The following is a 25,202-nucleotide window of genomic DNA, read 5'->3' as shown; positions in this document are numbered from 1 at the left end:
ATGTTTGTCTTTAACAGGTTGTAGAGGCACGGACAGGCTCCATTGGGTGTTGAAGATGGCGTGTGGTGAGGGTCACAGATGATGAAAGTTGTATTCGGGTAAATGAGAGTAGAGTGCTGAGGTGATGGTCCAGGAAATGAGGAAATGCTGAATGTTGTCACCATGTTAGATTGGTCAGTAGGAGTAAGGGTTTGAAGGACAGGCACTGACAGGTCTGTGCACTGCTGCTTAGTGGGAGCTGAGGAAGACTGGCAGGCACCCAAGGGGTGGGGTCTTCAGAGAACTAATTGTACTTTTTAAAAAGCTGTTGTGTCCATCTAAGGTATGCAGTGTGTTATTGTGGGAGACAAACAGATATTTAAAAGGTTATTACAATAAGGCAGAGTAACACATTATCATCTTATGTCCTTTCTTTGTTTTCAAGGGAAAGACAGCAAAAAAATCTACTCATGTACATGAGTTCCAAATGCAGTCCAGTTTTATTATCTTTATTATCTATACTCTTGGTGTCAAAGCAGAGAAATCTAATTTTTGAGTCCTTGGCTGATATGTGCATATTTGTGCACACACTCACTCACTCACACACACACACACACACACACACACCCCTACTGTTCGGAAGGAAAGTCTCTTGAGGTGGGGAGTGTACTGGCTGTTTTTGTATCAATTTGACACAAGCTAGAGACATCAGGGAGGATGGAGCCTCAGTTGAGGAAATGCCTCCATGAGATCCATGCAGGAGGGCCCAGCCCCTGGTTAGTGGTGCCATCCCTGGTCTGGTGGTCCTGGGCTCTGTAAAGAAGCCAGCTAAGCAAGCTAGTAAGCAACACTCTTCCCCGGCCTCTGCATCAGCTCCTGCCTCCAGGCTCTTGCCTTGCTTAAGTTCCCACCCCGACTTTCTTTTGGTGGTGAACAGTGATGTGTAAGCTGAATAAGCCCTTTCCTCCCCAACTTGCTCTTGGATCATGGTGTTTGGCTGCATCAATAGAAACCAAACTAAGACAGAGTGCATCTATAGTAGCTAGAGCCCGTCTTCATAATGGTACTAGGATGTGACGGTCTTTCTCTGTGTGATGACATTTTCAGTGAGTTTATGTTAAAAAAAAGGGGCTGGGGGGTGGGAAGGAAGACATGGCTGATACCTCAGAACCAGGCTCACTGTAATCCTCATTTCTCTGCTGTCAGTTACATGAGATTACTTTTTATTTTAAAAGTTCTGGTGAAAAGGTTCAAAAACTTTGTTAATTTTATTACTAGGTCTCATTCTTCTAATAAATATTTATTTGTGTGTGTATGCGCGCGCGTGCGCACGTGTGTGTGTGTGTGTGTGTGTGTGTGTGTGAATGTATGTTACATACGTACAGTGTCATTGGGGGCCAGAAAAGTTATTCAAATCCCCTGGAGCTAAAGTTACAGGTAGTTGTGAGCCGGTGACCTGGGTCCTTTGGAAGAGGGAGCCTGGAGACCTGGATGTAGGTGCTGGAGACCTGGGTCCTTCGGAAGAACAGCAAGGCCATTGCCCCAGCCTCTAGGTCTCAGTTGCCTACAACGAGACAGGAGGCGGTTAGCACAGCCCCTTTGAATAGAGCTTGGCGAGAACGGGTTCTGAGTGAAGTGAGTTTTCATTGTGTATTTCGAGAAAGGGGGAGTCATGCCGCAGCTTTCACGGTAAGGGCAATTGCAGCCAAGGAGAGATAAGACCAGCCAAGACACAAGACACAACTCTAAGCGAAATAAAGACTTGTGGCCTAAAGCCTTTTATTGTCACAGCACTGCTTTCAAAAAGAGTTGGCACCATAAATCGTGACATTATGGTCTTAGAATTTGACAGACATTTTCCTGAAAGTGCATGACCCCCAAGGGAAATATTTGATACTGTTGGTTGCCAATGATGCAGGGAGGGGAGAAAACAAAAACAAAAACGAAAACTCCATCTTTCAAGTGAAAATTAGTAGTTCTGAGCGCTTGTATTCGTCACCATGAACTTGATAGTCCCTGGTTCTCAGTAACTTCTCCAGTGAGATGAGTGGTGACATTAACAAATAAATATAGTGGTATGTGTGAGAGAGAGCGTGAGTGCAAGAGTGCAAGAGTGCAAGAGTGTGTCCTCGCACGGGGGCGCACACACATGCGCGTGCACACACATGCACATGCACACACATGCGCGCGCACATATACATCCCACGGTGCACATACAGAGGTCAGAGTATGTAGAGTCAGTTCTCTCTTTCCACATTGATGTATTGGCTCCTAGCACCGACCTCAGGGCTTCAGGCCTTTGCTGCACGCATCTTTACTCTTTAAGCCATGTCACCAGTCCTGTAATGGTTTTTCTTTTCTTTTTTTTTTTTCTTCCTTTTTTTTTTCTTTCTCTTTTTGACACAGAGCCTCTCTCTCTAGCCCTGGCTGTCCTGGATGGTTTTTCTCAATTTGATAGATATTTTAATGTTTCTCAGTTTTACTTCCTAGTTAGTAGAGATGACATACACAAATACCAAGACCAAAAAGTTTGAGAGCCATCAGTTTAGACAGTACATACCTGTGTTATCTTGTGGTTTTTTTTTTGTTGTTGTTGTTTTTTCATGTTGTTGTTTGTTTTTAAAAATCATGCTTTAGGGCATGTGTGTGTATGTGAAATAAATTTTAAAATGTACACAAAATAGAAGGATAGGGAAGATGAAAATCACTATTGCAATTATTCTGACTCCAGGGTTGGGCCTCTGGGCCTGTAAGCTCCAGGTGTCAACTGAGTAAAACATGAGTTTTAAGATCTTAAATGGGGGAGTGCAAGCAAAATGCTGCTGACAGTTTTGGTCACTGGTGGATGTTTTCGTGGGACCAAGGCTTGATGGTATGGCCACACTCCAGAGCGTGACACTTTCCAGAGTGAGCCTAGCACTGTCTTTACAGCGACCCGCAGAAGGAGGTAGTGATGCCACAGCAGGCAGAACCACGATGCCTGGAAAGGAGCACCTCCTTCCTCAACCACACCCCCACCCAACCTTCTCATCAGACTGTGTTCCTCCGTGTTCCTCCGCTGCAAGCTTTGGGAGATTGTTGGTTCACACCCCTTTTCAGTGGGAACATACCGAATTCCTGCATGCTTAGGCCCTGCTCAGGTCCTTTGACCCCCACAGAAGGACTCATGTCTGACCCTGTTTTCCTGCCCAGCAGCACATGGAATGCCAGCCTGCCCGTGTGCCTGCGTGCTCTGCCCTAAGCCATGAAGAGTCACATCAGTGTGAGGAGTGCTTATGAGTAGGATCTAGCTTCACAACAGAGTCATCATGTCCTTGACCTGGAGGTTAGAACACTTTGTGTCCCAAACAGTGGCCTTGAGGCAGCCATTCATGCCCTGGGCCTTGGGGGTGAGCTCAGCCTCCCGAGGCAGTGGCTATCAGTGGGGTTTCCCTGCCTTCCTGTGGCACTCTGTCTGTGCTAAGAAACTTGCCTGGCCTTCAGAGGCTGGCCTGGCAGGCTTCAGGGCTTTCTGTTCTTTCTAAGTGATCTCCTGTCTGTCCGAATGTGTTGCTTTTTTGAAGTTAGTCTGTGACACAGCTGTTCTTTTCACGTTGCATCTCAGAAAGTACTGGGTCTGGTGTCTCCCCCTTCTTCTCCTATCTTTCCCCTCCCTGGTGCTGCCCCTTCTGTCTACTTCTGATCAGCCGTTATGGAGGATTATGGTAGACACCAGTGTGCATTAGATGAGTGACGTACTAGTGCACTGAAAAATATTTACTTGACTCGCTCTAGTTTATGCGAGTGGGTGGAAAGCATCTGATAAGAAGAGAAAGATGTGCTTGCGAAGCAGAGATGGATGCAAGGACACAGGGGCTGGCCAGCTGCCCGAGGGCCAGGACCTCCATTTTCTTACTGTCCAAGTTGGCTCAGCACAGTGGCAACCAAGAAGATGCTGGAAAGGGCTGCATGTTGGAGCATCTGATGCCGGCCCCCTCTCACTCTTGCTCCTCGGCAGTTCTGCTTTCAAACTTGGGACTTGGTCTTAATGTTTGCGTGCCCTTAGTATCACCACATATAAAATACTATCACTTCCTGAGACCTGGATTTGGCTGGGAAGTGTATGTGTGGACTGAGTTCCTGGTTGTGCCCTCTCTCTTCATGAGATGAAACTGGCTTCATTCTGACTTCCTTGTCTGTTGGGCGTCCTGCCTAGGAATCGAATCGGGGGCATCTTAGGACTTAAATGAATAGAGAAAAATAGCGCCGAGGGTGTTTCCCTCTGTATCTGAGTACGCGGCTCCTAACTGTCTCATATCTCTCTGTCCCTCTCTTCTCTTTACAGGGATCCACATTTCCTGGACCCGACTCTGGAATACGTGAAGGTAAGATGCTGCACGGTGTAGCTTGTAGTTACAGCTCCGGGCAGCAGACTTCACACTCTAACACGGTGCCACCGAGCACTGCCCGCAGGCGGGCATATGTGGGGAGCGAGCTCTAACCCCTGAAGCGGCCGGAAGAAATCTGGCTGGCGTGGGCCTTCCGTAAGCTCAGCAAGGTTCTCACGTGATCCCCTCAAAGCCGCTGGTCCTTCCCCCACGTGGGCCAGATGGGTTTTAAAAGTCGGAGTCATGGCTTTGTTTTTGTTTTTGTTTTGTAAGCTCTGGCTTACGCACTGTAATACCTCCAAAGAGGTCTGGAGTGAGCACCATATAATCAAAGTCATTACTGCGGCACTGACATGATATTTACCCTGGGTAAACAGATAACAGGATTTTATGCATCCAAGTCACATTTTTTTTTTCTTTTTTCGCCACCAAGTGAGGTCATTCTGTTCTGTTCTGTTGCTGAGTGAATTCTCTTTTTATTTGATCTCTTAGATTTCAGATTTTTGGGGATTTGGGCAGGAATTTAGAAGAGGCATCGTGGGCACAGCTTTATCTTGGGTGGAAGGATGGAGGCCCTGGGGTTTTAAGAGCTTTCTCTTCCTTTCTAACAGGCCCCCTCCCCTCAGTAACTAACTTGGGATGAAGCAGTAACGCAAGCTGTTGCTCCGTGGGGTTCACAGCCGATGCTCCTTGGCTGCCCAGCCCTTCAGACTGTCTGCTTTTCACACCTTCCCTCTGCCCTCCTCCCACTTTGGGGTGTGAATATTTATTGTAATTTACTTTTAAGCTGTTATTAAATCAGGTCTCCACCCCAGAAGAGAGGCGTGGCCTGTCACACCTGGATTTTCGACAATCCAGGAGGATTGCTGTGTTTTAGGAGGAATCATGGCGCAGGTTAGGTTGTGTGGCCTCCCCCTGAGGACCCAGGGCCTATCTTTATTGCATTTTCAGAGCATATAGGCCTGCTATTTCTGTAGTTCTGGACTTCTCCACCTTTTCAGACCAGACGGCAGATGGGAGAGAGAGTTCCGGTCAACTTGTCTGGTCGTGTGGAGCATCATAATGGAGTGTGTGGTGATGGGGTGGGAATTATTCCTTCGTTTTCTTATTCCTCAGTAATGGTCTGGGACTAAGGCGAGTGTGTGAGCCTAGGCCAGCGGGGCCACCACAACACATCAACACAACACATCCGGTCGGAGGTTTGTAGCCCGTGTGTCTGCCCCACTCCTGAATGTATCCCATCTATTTTCATAACAGGTCGTGCACTGCTGGGCACTGGCATTCCTCATACAGACTGTGTTTTGATTTGACTGTAGCAAGAAAGCAGCGTGCGCTAGAATGACGCAGTTCTCACTGTAAAAGTCATGCCATTCCATGGTTCAGAGGTTGGCTACCTCCCACCAGAGGCCCAGACCCTCCGTTCATCGAGGGCAACCCTGATCCTTGCTCCAATAACTCATTCCTCCCTGCTTTTACAAAACTCTAACCTCCCTGTACAAGAATCCCACGGTGACTTTTGCTAAAGACAGGCCATTTTAGAATAGCCCGTTTCAGGACGGTAGCTCCCGTGTCTCTGTGGGTTTTGCAGCCGACAACCAACCGCGATTCAAAAATACGAAACGGAAGATTTCCGAAATAAGCAGCGTATAGGTTTGAATTACGTGTGTCTCTGAGTAGCCTCTTGAACTCGTGCATGCTGCTCATCCTCTTGGTGTACCCACGCTGTACATGCTGCCATGCCATTAGTCACGTGGTAGCAGATGATTGTCACAGTGTCGCAGCGCTTGTGTTAAGTGACCCTCACCTCACTTACAGGTTCCAGAGCAGGAGACAGTGATGTGAAGGTAGCCCTGGGGTGTTACCCTGTTTCCACGTGGCAGCCGGCAGGGCACAGAAAGGATAGTATGGTATCCATAGACGAGGGTACTGTCTGTGATTTCAGTCATCTGCTCAGGGTCTTGGAAGGTATCCCCAGGGATAAGGGAAGGACTATTGCATTACCTTGAGTTATTGCAACTCATTCATGACTGTCAATCATGGGGGATCGGGCTGTATAGATCAAGAAGCGGTATAGTGGATTTCAGTGTTTTCCATTTATCCTGGCTTTCCCTGCCTTCTGGCAAGGTTGATGGAACTGCCCTTTAGAGTCTTTTCTCAATGGGATTTTGTTTTGTTTTGGAGAGGGTCTGGTTTTCTGTAGCATATGTTATGTTTTCTCCCTTCCCAAATCCTTTTAAAGTCAGAGCTTTAAGCTGTGGGTATGTCATTCTTGACTGAAGAACAAAACTTTTTTTTTCCTTTTCTTTTCTTTTTGTCTATGCCCTGCCTGTGTGTGTGTGTGTGTGTGTGTGTGTGTGTGTCCTGAGGAGGCCAGAAATGAGCATCAGATCCTCTAAGACTGGAGGTACAGATGGTTTGAACCTGGGTCCTCTGGGAGAGAAACAGGCTTTCTTACGTCCTGAGCCATCTCTCCAGCCCCCAGCCTTTTTCTTGCTTTGCCTTTGGTCTGGAGAGATGGCTGGGGAGAGGGTTGGCCCAGTATGGAATATTTGATTGCCTCAGTGGGCCAGAAAGCTCTAAAATAACATTGAGAAAGGCCTCTGAGCACAAGGTCCTAAGAACCGCACCTGTCAATCTTCTTGAGTCAGTTCTGTCTATCACCTCTCTGATGGGACTGCCCCTCAGAGCCAGGCGAATATGGCAAACAAACAGACCTGAACCAAGGGAACTGCTGCCTGTGATGAAATGATGGTTGAACAGAGATGGAGGCAGATAAGAGGTGTGGATGAAGGGAGGTGCAGTTTGCCTCCTTGACCTCGAGCTGTTCTTTCCCTACAGTCTCCTGGTGCATCCAAGCATCAAGAAAAAAAGAAATTCTACATTAAGCGTGCTGAGCCATGAAGGGCCCTTCTGACAGGTTCATCGTTGGCCTAATGAGCAAGAGTCAAGGGATCAGATGTTGAAGGGCTCAAAGTTACCCTAGAACAGAAGCAGAAGGCTCAGTGGCCAAGCCTCATCCGAAAAGAAGCATTCACTCATGGCAAGAACGTCTCCCTGGCTTCCCCGTCGTGAAGCTGCCCTCTGCCTGCCTGCCCCGAGGGAGACAAGCTGAGGCGTCCCTATAGCTGGTGGCTGGTCTGCAGTGTCAGGAAAGACAGGGCTGGGGGAGAGAGAGAATCCAAACTTTGGCTCTGCCTGGTTCTGTGTCCTCCTTGCGCCTGAGGGTTTGTATTTGCAGCACACTAATAAGGCATGAGGAAGGAGACCTGTTCTGTTGCCTAGTTGCCTAAGTTCTTCCCGTGTGGAATGAAAGGAAATCCACTAGGCTGAGCTGCCCCAGGGTGGTTGGTGGGGTTCCTGTTGGACTTCCCACCTAGACCCTAAAGGCTGTATTCAACGTGTGGATGGGACAGGAAAATAAATAGCAGATCTGAAGTAACCCCTAATCCCCCGTGAGGCGGGGGTGGGTGGCATCTCCTTCCTTACTGATTTTGTCTTTCATCTGCCCTTGGAAAGTGCTGGGTTTGTTTTTCTTCTTTTTCTACTCTCCTCGTTTCATGAATCCTCCCCTCACATTTTTCCCCCTCCTATAATAGCTCAGAAAACTGTCATCTCGAAGGTCTGACTTGAGCTGTTTTATGTAATCACGGAGCCTTTTCTGTAGTCAAATATAACTGCTTCTCACTACATCTCAATGAGATTGGAATGTAGACATCTCACCGGCCCCACCTTTCCTGCTGCCTACCATGCAGTTACTGACTAGGTCAGTATTTCACAGCTCTGGAATTTTCCTCTGCGTATCTGGCATACCTGATGCTAGATAAAACCCAACATTTTTTTTTTTTTTTTAAATAGAAGTAAACAGCTTTTAGAGGTAGTCGCCCTGGGCATAGCTGTGGCAGACTTTTGTGCCCACTTTCTTCCTGCCTGGTCTTGTCGGATGCATAGCTCCATCAAGATACATTTACTCTGTGTCCAGTTTCTTATACATGTCAGGTGATTGCTTAGAGAATCTGACCAAATTTGTTAGCAATGCTGAAACCATTAGTAATGGTTCAGTGTGGTGTTCTTCTAATGGAAACTGAGTTATATATCCCTTGGGTCTTCCTCAGCAAGGAAAGTTTAGTACATACTTGGGTTTTAATTAATAAATAGCGTGACCTTGAACTTAACCACTTTCTGTATGGATTCCATCTTCCCCATAAATGAGATCATTAGGAAGGGTTTTTGTTCTTCTAATTTAAACATTTTAGGGATCTCTGTGTCTGTGAGAGACCAGAGAGGAGGGCATTCTTTTAGCAAGTGGTAGGAGCTCTCACACCATCGCTATGGTTTGTTCTTGCTTGAGATGGATTATGTAACTAACGCTAGTCACAGACTTGCTATGTAGCCCAGGCTGGCTGGCTTGAAATGCGTAGCCCTCCTGCCTCAGCCTCCTGAGAGCCTGTATTACTGACGAGGGCCACTTCCTGCCAGCTATGGTAGCACTCTTGATTAGAAAAGTTGCTGTTCCAAGTTGTATCTCGGTCAGACATTAGGATCCAGGACATGATGGATAAGATGGCCTATTAACTTCCAAGGACTGGAGATTTACGAGTATATTTGCTTTATGATCCGTTATGTCGCACTTAGAAAACATTCCCTCAAGCCCTAGATGGTTCGTAGTCTATTTATTTTGCATGTGCATACACATGTGTGGAAATCAGAATCACTTGCAGGAGTCAGTTCTCGCCTTCCACTGATACGTGGGTCCTGGGGATGGAACTCAGGCTGTCAGGCTTGGCAGCGGTCATCTTTGCTGCTGAGCCCTCTCAACAGCCCTACCTTCTGTTTTTTGTCACCCCTTTATTCACTTGCTCTTACTGTCACTCTTTTGTCACTCTTTACCCTGTTTTCCTGGGCCTACTCTGTTAAGCTTCAACAGTTTTCCCGTCTCCTTGTTCTAAGATCCATAGGCTTATCCTGTCCCCCCCCCTTTTTTTAAATTAAAAATTTAAATGATATGTAGTTGCATCACTTCCTTTCCTATTCTCTTTCCAACCCCACCCATCCCTGCCTCAACTCCATCTCAAACTGACGGCCTCATTTGTATTATTATTATTATTATTACGATACACATACAAATATGCATAAATATAGAAATACACCAGGCTGTATTTATACATTTGTTTAGCATGGCCTGTGTGCATATGGTTTCAGGGCTGACCACTTTGTATTGGATAACCAATTACAGTGCTCATCTCCAGGAGAGGCTAATTCTCCCTGTCTCAGTAGTCATTAGTTGCCTGCAGTTTTTGTCTAGACATGGGGCCCCTGAGATTTCCCCCTTCCTGATTAGCGCGTCTGTTGATATCACCCTTGCTTGGGTCTTGTTTGGGCAGCTATATTGTGGAATTATCTTGGGCAAGCATTCCTGTCATTTTCTAGGAGATACAGTCTCACATTAGACTTCCTGGTCCTCTGGCTCTTAGCAAGCTTTCTACCCCCTCTTCTGAGACATTCCCTGAGCCTTAGATAAAAGCTTGTCTTCCATTATGCCAAAGATGCTCATTTATTTATTTATATTTATTCATTTATTCATTCATTCATTCATTCATTCACTTACATCTTGGTTGTAGCCCCATCCCTCCTCCCCTCCCAGTCCCACCCAAAGAGAGTCCAAGGCATAAATCTCACTTGGAAGGGCAGACAAAATAGACGGAGGTAGTAGTTGAAGAGAGGGAATGAGGCAGGAGAAGGGGTGTAGAGAGTTAAGAGGGTGGAGATCAGGCCTTGGGAGAGCAAGGGCAAGAGGGCAGAAGGCCTGTAGAGAACAGAGAAGCTGCCGGTGGGGACATCTCTGGAGACCTGAGTCAGGGTGGGCTCCTGGGGTGATATGAGGACTCAAGCAGAGACTCCTGGTAGCAGAGGCCATAGAGACTGAAGAGGACACCCTCTAACTAGACTAGTCTCCTAGGAGAGGGAGGGAAACACCAACCCACCCACAGAAACTCTGACCTCAAATTTACCCTGCCTACAAGATACACAGGGATAAAGATAGAGATTGAGCAGAGACTGAAAGAATGCCCAACCAATGCCTGGCCCAACCCAAGAGCCACCCTAGTGGAGAGTGCCAGCCCCTGACTCTGTGAACAATACTCTGCTAAGCTTGCTGACAGGAGCCGGTCAGAGTTGTCCTCTGAGAGACTCTACCCAGCAGTGCCTCAAAACAGATGCTGAGACTCACAGCCAAACTTGAGCGATGAGTAGGGAGTCTTGTGAAGATTCTCTTTAGCTTCTTCACACAGATGGCCCACTGCTACTTTAGTGAAACCTACTTTCTGGGCATGCTTTAAAGCTGAGGAAGGATGTGACTGGTAAGAGCAAGGCTAGGTGGTTTTCTTCTAGGGGAAAAAATGTTTATTATAGACGTTCTACCTTGAAATAAATTACTTTTAAAAAAGATAAGTTAGAAAGCCCCGGGGGAGCAGAAAGCGTGGGCTGCCTATACATTCAAGTTAGTGATGAAGAGGCAAGTGTCCTCCAGCCTGCAGGCTGTGGACAGCATAGTGTGGCCTGCGCTCCAGGGACCACATAAGGAAGCACCAGGATGGGAAGCAGCCTTTGTTCCTGGCTGGGTTCCTACTTGTCGGCCTTAGTGGATTCTTGTGGCCCACTGGTGAGCATTAAACTTGTAGTCTCCGAGCCTGCCTTGCAGGTTAGAAGAAATGTCACAACACTGGGGCTATTGTGCTGAATGGGGACCAGAGCCCTTCCACTTCTTCCTTTGGAGCCCAGGGGAGTCCCAAGAGGCTTAGAAAGCTGTCCTTTGTGGGGTTAATGCTGGTTCCCAGAGGGTCTTCTAAGTCTATAGACATTAGTCTGCCAAAGGCTCAGATCTCAGTGAGGCCATTTCCCCACAGTCGGCCTGGGGTACCTTAGGTCACCCAACAGATGAAAAGAGAAATAATTATGCAAATTCCAGCAGCAAGAATAAGCAGCCTGGCTGTGGGAGGCCTTGGTAGAAGAGGGGGCAGCAGGGCCTCAGCTCGCCTTTTGTGCTCAACATGGCTGCAGCCATGGTCACGGCTAAATAGCTGTCTTTGAGGGAAGTCTTTTCTTCCAGCAGGAAAACAGGCGAGTCTGCTCTGCATTATCCAGCTCACAAAGTCATGAAAGGGACTTACAGAAAACAATGGCACGCTGTACATTCCGTGAGATTTTTAACAAGTTATACGAACCAGATAATGGCCCAATTGGCTGGCTCTGCAGGTTTTTCCCTGAGTGTGCACATCCGCAGAGCCCTGTGGGACCAGATCAAACCGGTGCCAGCGGCGAATGTGAAACAGCCCAGGCTAACTCCAGGCCCACTTTCAACTTCGCCCACTCTGCCTCCAACGCATGCTCTGCAGCTATTCTTAGGAAGGTTAGTGTTTCTACAGTTTAGAAAATTACAGCAGCTGGGTAGCAAGACAGATGACTGGGGCAGAAAACAGCCCCACATCCAGCAGAGTGAATATTATAAAAAATATTATTAAAGACCATTATTAAAAAAATAAAAACTTATCCCCAAACGTATGTCTGCATGGGAGTATGTGTGTGTCTGCTTACACTGACCTTCTTTGACATTCTTCACCACCACCAAGAATTGGGCACAGCCTGAAGGTCTGCTTCCGAGGTTAACAAACTGTGCAGACCCACACAGCGGCCCCCTCTTCAGCTAGAGAAAGAAGCGGGCACACAGAACCATTCGTGCATCGATAAAGCGCAGTATGCTTTGTGGAAAAAAAATAGTCTGGAGAGGCTCCCAGCAAGGCTGAAGGTATGCCTCAGGCATTAAGGGCACGTACAGCTCTCATAGGAGCCTCCTAATCCCAGCACCCATGTTGGGTGGTTCACAGCTAACCTATGACCCCAGCTTAAGGGGCCCTGACACTTCTGGCCTTCCGTGGGCACCTGCACTCACATGCGTATAATTAAAAAACAAAAAACAAACAAACAAACAAACAAAAATTTTAAAAAACTTTCAGGGCCTATCAGCTAGAATCACATTTGTAGTGACATAAAATGGGTCCGTGGTTGAAAACATCTGAGTGAGGGCATCTTTAAAAGGGAACTTTGGGAGACTGACAAGGGGGGAATGTCTTTGATTATGGAAATAATTACCTGACTGGTCGTTTGTCAGAGCTCTCAGAACTGTACTAAAAAGGGTGACACCTACTGAATGCAAATTGGACTTGCTATTCCTGGCCTTTAAAGAGAAGTGAAAATCTCCTCTTTTGGCCTTTGGGGACTGCCACCTCAGGAGGGCAAGTTTCCAGTCTGAGGTGGGCTGCTTCGGTGAGGACAGACCTCCCCAGCAGGAGACACGGTGGCCCTTAGAGACTCCTTTGCAGCACGGAGGCCATTGAGCAGGTGTTTTCTGAGTGTCTGCTACGCATTCACAGTGTCAGTCGAGAGGGGACAGGTGAGGGGACGGCCACATGAAGTGTGCTTACCTAAGAGAGTGGCAGTGAGTACGGGAAGGCAGGCCAGGTGTTGCCGGAGGCCTTTTAGAGGGAGAATTAGAAGCCGTTTTATGAAGCAAGTCCGAAGATCCTGGCAGGACTTGAATGGAGCAGGTGAGAGAGAGGAAGCTGGGGGCAGTTCAAGTTCACAGAGAGGCCCTGGCGTCTTGCCAGAAGCCAGTCACTCTCTGAGAAGGAAAGGGAGCCTCACACAGAAGCCTTGTTGCCGCCATGATAAATCGACCCTGAGCATTTGAGCAAATGTTTAAAGAAAGGGATGAGGAAGGTCCCACTCAAGGCCAAGTCTCCCCCCCCCCCACCGTTTTCCTTTGGCTAAAAGTAGACTTTATAGTTAAAGTTTTTTTTTTTCCTTAATTAAAAAAAAAGTGACAAAGCTTGCAGAATTCGCATTTTGGCACAGACTTATTTCATGGGGGCCCAGGCAGCCCTGTGCTGGTGTTCACCTGTGGCTGCTTTTGTGCTTTCACGCTGCGGCGGCCGCAGCCTAGCAGGAGGTGTTCCGCCCTCTGCCTTAGACTGCGTGCTCTTTCTCCCTGCCCCCTCTCTGGGGATGCGTGGCAGGCCTCCAGCAGAAAACTCTGTCAGCTCACGCTGGCATTACCGTTGTGCAACTTTGTGTCGCCGACATTACCCTTATCTGGCCCGTGACTCAGCTTCTTGTCCCTGTGCAAGGCCTGTGATCTCACAAACGCAGTGCCATTGCAACACCATGGGGCATCCGGATGCATCTTGCGGGGACGGACAGGCTGGCTTCAGTCAGCATCGCTTTGCTGATCTGTTCAGCTCTGTCCGGATAAGGTGGTGTGTGTGTGTACGTCCTGGTGCTTGAATCCTGACTGCTCTGACCAGAGCTTGTCTTTAGAATTCCACAGGTCACACACTCCTCTGCCAGGGCAGCCCGAGGGTCAGCTCTGAGCAGCGAATAGAATAAAGCAAATGTGGATTCCCTGGGAGTTTATACACATCGGAAGCTTCAGCCTTGAGACTGAGGCGTGGCTTATGGAGGCTTTTCTGACACTACCTAACTGTAATTTTGCTACTGTTATGAATCATCATGTAAATATCTGATATGAAAGCTATCCAAAATGCAGTCCTTCTGGAAAGGTCATAGGCATCATGGCCAACAGATTGAGAGCCGCTGACCTAAGACCCTGTGAGAGGGCAAGCCAGAATCAGAGGTGTGGCTTCTTGTAGAATCAGCCCATGGCTGGGCCTAGAATCTCATGGAGCCTGTCTGCTTCTAACCTCATGTCCCGGCCATCATCTTCCTTGGTCTCTAAACTCTACCGTCCTGTCCTTCCTGCTGCCCTAGGACTACTCCTTTCTTTTGGCCTGTATGGTTCTGAGGCCTAACAGCTGAGTGGCTTGAAGCCAGTCCTACAATTTCGTTGTGGGTTAAACTGGGACTACAGAGAACACACACTGAAAATGTAGCTTCTAGTGTCTGGACATGTGGCCTTATTTACAAATAAGACCTTGCAGATAAAATCAAGCAAGTCAGAAGATCCTCCAAAAAAGATAGACTGAAATTCTAACTTCAGTATTGGTGGCGAGTGGAAGAAACCTTATTTGGAAAGAGTGTCTTTTTGCAGATCAACCAAATTAAGATGACGCGCAGGCTGGAGAGACGGCCCAGTCAGAAAAGAGCCTGCTGCATGAGCAGGAAGACCTGAGGTTGGACCTCTGGCAGCACTTTAGACGGGTGCAGCAGCACATGCCTGTAATCTCAAAGCAGCGAGCGCCAGGTTCAGGGAGAGACTGTGCCTTAAAGGTACCGTGGGTACTGACCCAGTAGGGTACACAGGGATCAAGAGGGTGGTTCCTCAGGGTGAGGCACCAGCACTGTACTTGGGATTTGCTGACCCCTGGGACCGCCCCGTGACCTCCACAGAGGCCAGTACACTTTCCTCAGTGAGGGACTGCATTTGTGCTCTTCCCTTTGTGCATTTGTGCACAAAGAAGGTGGAGAAACAGACCTCACTTAAGAGCCTGTTCCCTTGGAGTTGTAGGGAGGGTGTGGCCTTGATGATATCTAGAAACTGTGAAAGAATTTTTTTTTTTTAAAGCAGGGTTTTGCTGTGTACCCAAGGCTGGTTTTGAGTTCAGTATGTAGCTACGGGTGGCCTCGAATTTACAGAGATCTTTCTCCTTCTGCTCCTGAGTGCAGGCATTACAAGCGTGCATCACCATATCCAGCTTTGTTTTGAAGCCACGCAGTTTGTGCTCATTGGTCATAGTCATGCTGGTAAGCAAATACACACACGGAACTGGTTCATCCACGCCATTTCCCAGGCATCTCCTGAAACTCTCGGGAGCCAGGTGTCCTTGACAGAAAATGGAGGAATCCGAGGGTTCAAATGAGTTAAGATATGTAAAGTTCTTCGTGCAGAACCTAGGATGTGATCTGTACCTCAGAAATACAAAGTAGCCTCCGACCTCCCCGACTCCTGAATGCAGCCTCCAGGGTCACTCTTGGGTCAGCATGTGAGTGCCGGTCCCTCGGCTCTGAAGCCAGAGGACTCTTCTTGTTCTCTTAGCATCTGTTTGGTGCCTGGGCGACCTGAAGCTGGATACAAGGTGCAACTAAATCAACATTAAAACGGGGCCGTTCCATGCAGCCCGGGCTACCCAAATCCATTATCCTCCTGCCTCGGCTTCCTCACATGCTAGGATTACAGCTGTGTGCCCCTAAGCCCAACATGCCAAATATCTTTGTGTTCCCCGATGCAAGTAAGACTTACATCTCTAAGAACTGTCCGGAATTTGAGTGTGTCTATTTCAAGATCACTGAGAGGTTCCTGAGTGTAACCGTGGTCTGCCTTCTCTTGCTAACCTGTTATTCAAGATGTCCGAAATTTTTAGAGATGTAGTTCTGGCATCTTCTGTGGCTCAGACCTGTCTACTTAGGAGACCGTGTTCTCCTAAGCACGGAGATGCACCCAAGGCCAGGATTTTAGTCCTGGAGTTGTTCGCTATCACACCCTGCCCTCTAGTGGTCACCACATGTCATAACAGCGCAGCGTTTTGCCATGGCCTTTTCTAAACATTTATGGGAGCTTTTAATATGAACTGTAGCAAGATAGCACGTTACAGCTAAACTTCAAAAAGAAGGGCTGTGTTTAGAACGCACAAAGAAGCAAGGTGTCTTCTATGACTCCTTGCAAGGCAGTGTGACTTTGGAAAGGCCTTTGGTCATCAGAGTATCATCTGGCATTGTTCGGGTGGAGACTATTGGGTTTGGCCTGAAGTTTTACCCACATTAACGTTTCCTTGGAAGGACTTGCATTTGCGTTGTGATCTGAGAGCCAATAAAACTGCCCTTTCCTCAGGAAGGATGCTTGTCTCAGCGAGGCAGAAATCAGTACTTTGAAGCCTGACGAGGAAGCCCCCACCCTTGTGTGGACTGCGTGTGCTCAGGCTGGCTCTCAGAGAGGAGCAAGCCCTTAGGGAAACCATGGTGACCCTCGTATTCCTAGAGTGGGGAAAGCTCAGGAACCGGTGTCCTAGGGAAATTCTGAGAAGATGCTCACACAGAAGGAATTTCATTTATTTATTGTCAAAATAATATATTACGAGCAAATAGTTGCTCGTGACTCGAGTTGTTGGTCATATTCTGTGTTAAAGGCATGAGCCTGTGTCTTTTCAGCATGGGTGTCTGGACTCTGAGTATCTGGAATCCAGCGGGCTCTACAACCTGGAATTTTTTTGAGCATCAACTTAAAGCCACAACGAGGAGCTTCCATACCATGCAAGTTTGTTTCATGAACAAAATCATTAAAAAATTGCATAAATTATCTTCCGTTCATGCCTATAAGGTATATTCGGAACATAAATTTCATGTTTAGACTTTGATCCTGCCAATTTCTCTCTCTCTCTCTCCTCTCTCTGTACGTGTGTGTATATGCAGATTTTTTTAAATCTGAAACACTTAAGTATTTCATATAACAGATACTCAACCTGCATTTCTTTATAAGAAAATGTCCTTATGACATGTGGGCTTTTCCGGTCACCTCTTGTTTAAAACAGCTTTGCAGTTAGTACACAGTCATTTCATAGACTGCGTTATCTGCCACAGCTGAGGATACAGCAGGGAACGAAGTTCTGGAGGTGACAGACGGGATGACAATAAGAACATCAAGTGAGTTTCACTAGGCTGCGTTTTGTGCTAAGGGGGAAGGGATCACCAGGGAAAGGAGCTGGGAGATGTTAGGGTTGAGGGCCCTTTAGAGTACAGGGGCCAGACAGCGGAGGTCAGAGGGTAAAATGAAGTACTGAGGACTGCGGGGAAGAGCATCCCTCTGCTGCGAGGAACAACAGGAACAACAAGCTACGGGCTGCTGAGAGCCCCGGGCTAAGCTGCTTGTGGAGTCTAGCCACTGTCAGGAGAGGGTGATGAAGGAGAGTGGGCGCGAGGCCTCCATGCAGAGGAAAGACTGGAATTTGTATAGAATCTGTACGGAAGCTGTCTGAAGTTCACCTAGGACAGAAAGGGAACGAAAGGGCAAGAAAGGGCAAGAAGAAGGAGGGCCACTGGGAGGCCGTGGGATCACTCAGGTGAGACGATGGGAGTTTGGACCCGACAGATAGCAGAAGTAGGGAGGAAGGGGACTTGATAAAGGAGAGTGATAAGAAGGTAAAGCTGGATTTCCTGGTGGACTGGAGAGGAGGTGGGAGCAGAGAGGGGTCGGGAGCAACCAGCAGTTAAGAAGAATTGCGGTATATTTTCCCAAGAATTTCCGGAGACAGACGTGGGCCAGCGGCAAAGAGCACCTGCTGCTCTCCAAGAGGACCTGGGCTCTGTTCCCAGAACCCACACCAGACAGCTCACAACTGCCTGTGAGTCCAGTTTCAGGGACTCTGATGGCCTCTTCTGACAACCCCCCCCCCATGCTCACACACAGCCACACATACACATAAATAAAAAAGTAAAAATAAACAAAAACCAAAGACAAAAATCCCTGGGACAGAGTGGCTAACTTTAAGTGACGTAAGGGTCAAAATAAATTCTCCTGGCAATTAAAGGGATTTTTCTGTTTTGTTTTGCTTTTTGTTTTTTGAGTTTCTCTCAGTTTACATATTTTTTCTAGTAGTGTTTTATAATGCTTATATATAAAAATTAAAACACTTCCCTCTCCCTAACCTCCCACTCCTCCCCTTGTTTTTTGTTTTTTGGTTTGTTTGTTTCTTTTTTGAGACAGGGTTTCTCTGTGTAGGCCTAGCTATCCTGAAACTTGCTGTATAGCAGGCTGGCCTTGAACTCACAGAGATCCACTTGCCTCTGCCTCCTGAGTGCTGGAAGTAAAGGTGTGTGCCACCACTGCCCAGTTAAAGCATTTCTTTTTTTAATACCTTAGCTCACTCCATAAAAACACTGCAAACCTGTGGGCTGATCTGAATTATCTCAAACACTGTGAAGATGGCAGAGGAGAACTCCTGAACTCTGGTATCAGGGCTTTTTACCGTGTTAAAAATTGCTGAGAATCCTTTAGTTACATGAGTTAGAAGTATTTATACACATTGTATTGGAAACTAAAATGGAGAAATTATTTGCATATATGTTTGTGACATGCATGTCCACATGTGTAGGGTATACATGTCTCTGCTGATATGTGTCTATGTTGTGTGTGTGTGCATGTGTGTGCTCTTGTGGAGGCTCTAAGTAAATGTTGAATGCCTTCCTAGATATTGAGACAGGGTCTCTTGGTGAACCAGTTGCCTAGTCTGGTTAGGGGTTTCCTGTCTCTGGGATTACAGACAGGCTGTCATGTATGCTTATCTTTACATGGGTTCTGGGGTTAACCTCTGCTGTGCCTCCCCAGCCAACAATGGTGGGGGGGGGGTCTTTAAATATTTTTTTTAAATTTCATTTAATGGCACTTTTACGTTTCCTTAGTGTATTCACTTAAAACGAACAATAAGCCTCTGGTGCGCAAACATAAAGTGCAGATTTTCACTAAATGATCCTCATTTAGCGGTAAGATGGCTTTGTTTTGTTTTGCAATCGTCTTTAGTGTCTGGCCTAATAGAGTACAGATTCTCTTAGCGTCTGCTTTTGGCTTTCAGTTTATTAGGCCGTTCTGGTTGGATGCTGAAGAAGCCCAGCCTCACACATAGGTATGTGGCTCAAAAGGGCAGGAGGACTTTAGTAAGGGACCATTTAAGATAACACAGGCATCCTCTGTTGGAGGTCACCTCACCTGGAGGTTAACTGTGGACTCTGAAGCCTCACCCGTGAGCTCTTCTACTCTGCTCCTTTAAGATCCGTCTGTCTGTCTTGCAGTTGGAGTGAGTGGTGCACCGGATGCTTGAAGCACATTGGCTCATGGGGTTAGGGAGATCTTTCAAATGTGCACCTATCTCGTTTTATCCAATTAAAATGTATTTGCTGATAATCCTCACTAACCTTCCCAGAAAGTCATGAACCTGTGGACAAACTGTGAGCTTCTTGGTAGTCGATACAAGTCAATCAAGATCCCAGTGTTTCAAGCTCAGATCTTTGCTTTGGTAACGAGGACTACGGTTGTTTTCTTCGAAGGGACAGAACACTTTGTTCATCCCCTTCCCTTTGAGATGTCTGCCAATTAAGCACTCAGGTGAGAGTAACCGTGCTTTGTTAGATGGTCTTTGTTAGCCACAGAGCGGCATTCCACAAGAGAGAGGCTCTCTGGCGGGTGATGCAGGCCACAGGTGTGTCTGTTCCAGGCAGCCGCTGTGCCCAGGTGCTCTGAGCCATGTCTCAATAGAGAGAGTGGCTCTCGTATCATAGTGTCATCTCAGGGCTGGAAACATGCAGGCTGCAAACACCTCTGTTTTCTTACATACTGCAGGCCCGGAGCAGTCAGGAGTGGAGACAGGGTCAGGGCGGCTGGTGCCTCAGCCTTGTGTCCTCTTAAGGAACCTGCGTGTCGCTCAGCATAGCTTTTGGCCCAGCTGTGTGACTGTTGACCCAGCATACCAGGCGAAGAGGTTCCCAGTAGTGTTATGAAGTTTTGGTCCCTTGGACCTCAGACTAGGGGGTACCCTGGCATTTAAAAACTGTAGAAGATACTAAGAATGCGGATAGCCTTTTGCCATTTATCAAGTCATGTCAGCCTTCACTAACAGTTGCATTTGTATTTAAAGACTGAATATTGAAGTAGAGAGGGCATTAATTTTTTTATTTAAAGATTCTAAAAACTGGGAGCGTCCAATAGAAACACCGTGGGCCTGTTCCTTACAGTGGGGTGAGCTGCGCACCCTGTATCACTGCTAACTGCTGAGCGCGACTGAGTCATTAATCACTCTGTACTGTAAAGGGCTGGGCCAGAAACAGTTGCTGTTCTGTAATTACTTTGTATGAAAGCTGTGAAAACCCAAATCTAGTTGAGGCCAAGGCCTGATTCATAACGAAGATGCTATGCTTGGAGTAAAAAGTGCAGGCAAGGGATACATTCGTTTAGGGGGGGTGGATTTACTTGGGGCAAGCTGGAAACTTAAGGTGTCCTGACCCTTCAGTTTTTATCCATTGCCCGAGCACTTGCTTGCTCTGTCTCTTCAGCGTAGATGAGCTGGCCAGCCTCCATCCCCTCCTCTCTGTGAATGAGATAAGGGTGCGTCAGACCCTGGGAATGAGAACATACTGTTTGGCCCTCTGAGGCAATTTCCCAGCTCTCTCCAGATGGCATCTAATTGTTTCTTGAATGACCTCAGTGTCCAGGCTGCAGGAACCTGGTCCGAGAGGCCATTCCACATATTTATTAGCTTGTGGATGAGAACTTACTACATAAAGCCTCCATTCACCCTCTCCAAAGAGCTTTCTGTGCAGAAGAAGCGACGAAGCTGACGGACCGCTTCCTGCCCCGAGGCTCCAGCTGGACTCTGGTTTTTCCCAGGCCCAGGTGGCTGTTAGGAGAGGGGTCTGTGTGCCTGGCTGAAGCCACCCCGCCTTGTCAATTCTCCTCCCTTTGGTGTCCTGTGGTCTTTATAGAAAAAGCCTGGACCTGAGCAGTGCCAAGGCGGTGCAAGTTGTGAACTAGTGACTTCTGCCTCGATTCCTCCCAGTTTGGGGTCACAGGTTGTTCGCAGACTAAGGGAACAAGATAACTATTTGGGTTAAATCGAGAACCAGTTCCACCTTAGTTTCATTTCTGCTGCTCAAAGCAGCTTAGGAGAGAAAGGTTTTATTTGGCTTCCAGTTCCATTTTATAGTCCACTATTTCCGGGGAATCAAGACACAACCCATCCAAGGACAGAGAGCGAATCACCGCACACACGTGCGCTTTCTCTGTACTCTTACACGGCCCCAGGACCCCAACCCAAGGAGTTGCTCTGTCCGCAGTGGGCTGGGCCTTCCGCCTCAGTTAGTTTCATCAAGACAGCGCCCTACAGGGATGGAGAGATGGCTCGGCTAGTAAGAATGCTTGCTGCTGCTGGCAGAGAACCCAGGATCAGGCCTCGGCACCCACATGGCAGCTCATGGCAGTCTTAACTCCACTTCCAGGGGCTCCTACATCATCTTCAGACCACCACACGCATGCAGTGCGCATACATACGTGCAGGCAGAACACGCACACACATGAAATAAAAGCAAAACTTTGAAAAAGAAAAGAGAATCCCCCTCGGACTTGCCCACAGAACAACTCTTCGTTAAGACTTTCTTCCCACGTGATTTTAGACTGTGTCAGATAACACTAACAACACTCTGTCCCAAGTCCTAATCCAAGCAGAGGCTGGCAAGGCTGGCTAATCAGGGTGTGTGTGTATGTGTGTGTGTGTGTGTGTGTGTGTGTGTGTGTGCAGGGGGGTGTTGGACCACAGTGTGGCATGTCATTCCTCATGCCTGTGTGAGTAACTATTTGGGGAGCAGAGGAGAGGGTCCCTGCTTTTCTGCATCTGAGATGAATAACAACCATGTGCCTAGAAACACACACACAACTCTTTTTCCTCCTCCTTGCAAGGTGCTGTGAACCGCAGATAGAGACTCCACGCAGTGCTCCTGGGACCCTGTTATATTTGGTCTTGGGACATTGTGGTGACTATGAATGGGAGATGGTTTCTAACTACATCAGTCTTCTAACAGAACAGAAGTTGCAGCTCCTTGTGGGCGTCAGGGAAGCGACAGCAGGGGAAGGAGGAAGTCCCCAGAGGCCTTGTAGTGGACAACCAGGGCTTCCAAATCCTCTCAGTCTGGCCACAGAGCAAATCTGAGAACTATTTGGGTGTGTGTGGAGATGGTGTAAATTTCATGTCTTTACATTTTCCTCGCAGGGCTGACCACCAGAGCGGCTCCTGCCTTCTGGAAGGAAATGGCTTGCCAGTACCTCGGAGTCCGCTCCTGTGGTTCTGCAAATAACCAAACTGCCTTTGAGAAATGTCCTCACCAAGTTTAAGATAGTAGATCGTGCCAGCGCCTGCATGGGGGAAGCTGCGGGATATCCAATCACAGTTTCCCCTAGCCTGTAAGGGTGCTGCTTGCGGAGCAGAGGTCGCGCCTGTCCTCGGCGAAGCAGAGCATCCCAAGCCCCAAGAGTCCCTTTCCCCTACCCTGCAGGCAACTCATGTCCTCTTTACCCCAGAAATCCCAGGCCAACTCAGTCCTTCCATGTTAGTTCCTGGAGCAGACTGAGGAAGAGAACTCATTTACACCTGCTGCTGACGCATCAGGGTAAAGTCCTGTGATTAGCCTGGAAAGTCCTACACATGGTTTCATGCAGTGTCGGTGTATGTGGGCGTTTCTCAGACCCAGAGATGATGCACATCCCTGCACGCAGCCCAATGAGGCGTGTTAGCATATGCCTGGAACTTAAGCTAGGCCCCGCTGTTGTTATTGTTGACATTTTAGGGAAACAAGGTTTTTTTCCCTTAACATTAAGCGATTCTGTGGACTTAACTGATGATGTGACATAGCCAACTTCCTACTTGGAAGGGCCTGGACTGGTCTGAGTCACTGCTCTTTCTGGTAAGGTCAGTATCTGCTTCTCTCGGGGTGATAGCTGTCTTCTCTAAGATCAGCTTTTGCGGGGATCACACTGTGGAAGCTTAGCCTTCTGGTCTTAAAGGTTCCCGTTCAAAAGAAAGGGAACTTTTTCAATTCCAGGCTGAAAAATCCCAGGGAGGCTCTCTAACTGGTCTCAGGTTGATCGTACGTCTGCTCTTGGACAGCTCAGTGTCCAATACTCTGGCCAGTTGACACGCCCATCGTAAGGGTAAACACACACGCAGTCCAGGAAAGCTTTGAGCTGTGAGGACCACTGTCAGCGTTAGATGGTTAGATCCGTGCTTAGAGGGCATCAGTCACGGGTAAGCAGGAGGCGTTAGGCACACCCCATTAGACAAGCCGCCTGCTCATCCCCAAAGTCCGAGAGCTGGAAGGTTACGGGAAGTCTGAACCCACATCAGAAGAAAAGGACAGGCTCAAACCCCAACTTACCAGTCCAGCCAATGGGAGAAAGGACAGGAAGTTCTCCCAGCCAGGGGACACTTCAAATCAGCACACCAGCCATCTCTGCCCTTTCTCTGCCGGGCACCCCCTTTCTGCAGACTCACATATTAAACACTGCCTCATTTTCCCCAGTCTCTTGAGTTTGTATTGGTCACATTTTCAACACCACTGTCTGTTATTTACTCGTTTCCCTCTGAATGCTGTGGATCGTAGTAGGCTGTTTTTCTGATTCTCTCTGTCTGCCTGGGAGACACATGTGATGTGTTGACATGTGGCCGCTAAACTCTGCAGAAATACCTCCCCCCTCCCCCATGTTACCTTTCTAAGGCATGTGCACACCTCCTCGTGGTTTCCCTCTCTTTGGATTTATTTATGGGCTGGATACCCACTGCCTCGGTTTCCCGGTGGCCACCGTTACAGAGAAAGTAGAAGTGGGACCTTGTATGAGCTGTGACTCACCTCCGTATCTGTTGTGTGGCCTTGGAAAGGTTCCCTCATCTGTTATCACAAGTGACCCAACCCTAAGACATAGTGTTCCAGAGAATTATCTAGGTCAGTTCCTGCTGTTGGTCCCTCTCCCTTCTGCCATCCAGCCCTCCCACCTATGTAGGCAGGAACACTCAAGGTGCACAGGAGCAGGGTGGGGAGTTTGTACTAGCCTTTGAACACTGGCAAAAACAATATTTTCCGCCCCCTAGGCACCAAATAAAGAAAAATATTGACCTCCTAGATGTCACTTCTGAAGATATTTGCACTTGACAGCAATCAAGGAAGTGAAGCCATTGGCTGCTGATCAATTCAGTGTCTTGCAGAGAGCCTTCAGATATGGCCTTCCCCCATCAAGGGCTCAGGTTGTGTCTCTACACACAGAGACACTCCTGGCCTTCGCTCAGCACCTAAGGTCCTGCTGCCTCCTGGTCCTGAGATTCTGATCCCAGCATCCTCAGCCCGTGGGCTCCAATTTCCTGTCAGTTATAATTCTGTCCAGCATCCCTGTCGTTCAGATGAACCCTCAGCCTGTGCTGCCGGACTGTCTGGATGAAGGGAAGAGGTCTGCCTTCTAGATTTGCTTTTGATTAGACTGCCCTGGCAGCCAGGTGTGGTGGGCTTCTATTAGCACATCAGATGAAGCGTGTTCTGGCTTGTTTTTATGATTCACTCCAAGACCTGCTGGTTGGTGCTCGCAGCATGGCGGTAATGATGCTGGTCCCCTGGTGTGTTAAATGAGACACTGGTAGAATTCTCTGTAGAAATACTGCCTCTGAGGAACCTCACATGCTAGGAAATGAAGTAGAAAGATATCAAGGACTTCCTAGACAAGCTCCCCAAATGTGTGGCTGCCAAAGGTCACTGAGATCAGACATGTGTATGTTCCATATTTACTGAGACACACAACGAGGCCCTTCCACCAGAGGAGGGCAAGAGTTTCCCTCCTCTCGTGAGTGGGAAATCTACTTCACAGCCATAAAGGGCCTTGATATGCATGCCTGGCCCCTCCTCTTACCAGTCTCAGGCCTGCCAAGCCAAACTGTGTCCATGGTAACCAGACAAGTGTTTTCTATGTCCTCGGCCACATTCATGACCACTAGGGTATTTTGTTCACTTCCTTCCTACTGGCTGTTGCAAGTCTCTGAATGTCAGGCTGGTGACATGGCTCAGCAAGTAAATGCACCTGCCATCAAGCCTGGTGACTTAAGTTTCATTCCCAGGACCCACAGGATAAAGGGGAGGAAAGATTCCCACATGAATGTTTGCATATGCACACGCGCGCACACGCACACACACACACACACACACACACACACACACAATAAGTGAATGAATAAATAAGTAAAGTTACTTTTTATTTTAAGCAAGGAAAGAATCAGTGGGGACCTCTAGGTCACATAAATGTCTGGGAATTGAGTATAAGCAGAGCAGTAACGCATT

The 25,202-nt window shown here is 47.9% G+C and overlaps 1 protein-coding gene across 4 annotated transcripts in view; it reads left to right on the top strand.

Moving 5' to 3' along the window:
* Bcar3 (BCAR3 adaptor protein, NSP family member) overlaps window positions 1-25,202 on the top strand; it is a 111,691-nt gene that overhangs the window by 31,209 nt on the left and 55,280 nt on the right. For all 4 annotated transcript variants that reach the window (XM_060392803.1, XM_021645010.2, XM_021645009.2 and 1 more), the window contains one exon: window positions 4,304-4,343. In XM_060392803.1, the coding sequence (XP_060248786.1) occupies window positions 4,304-4,343 (40 nt within the window). Of the gene's footprint in view, window positions 1-4,303; window positions 4,344-25,202 lie in introns of those variants that run through there.

Source organism: Meriones unguiculatus, chromosome 10 (assembly GCF_030254825.1).
Source record: "Meriones unguiculatus strain TT.TT164.6M chromosome 10, Bangor_MerUng_6.1, whole genome shotgun sequence".
Classification (NCBI taxonomy): domain Eukaryota; kingdom Metazoa; phylum Chordata; class Mammalia; order Rodentia; family Muridae; genus Meriones; species Meriones unguiculatus.
This window is presented reverse-complemented; position numbering and strand designations above follow the sequence as displayed.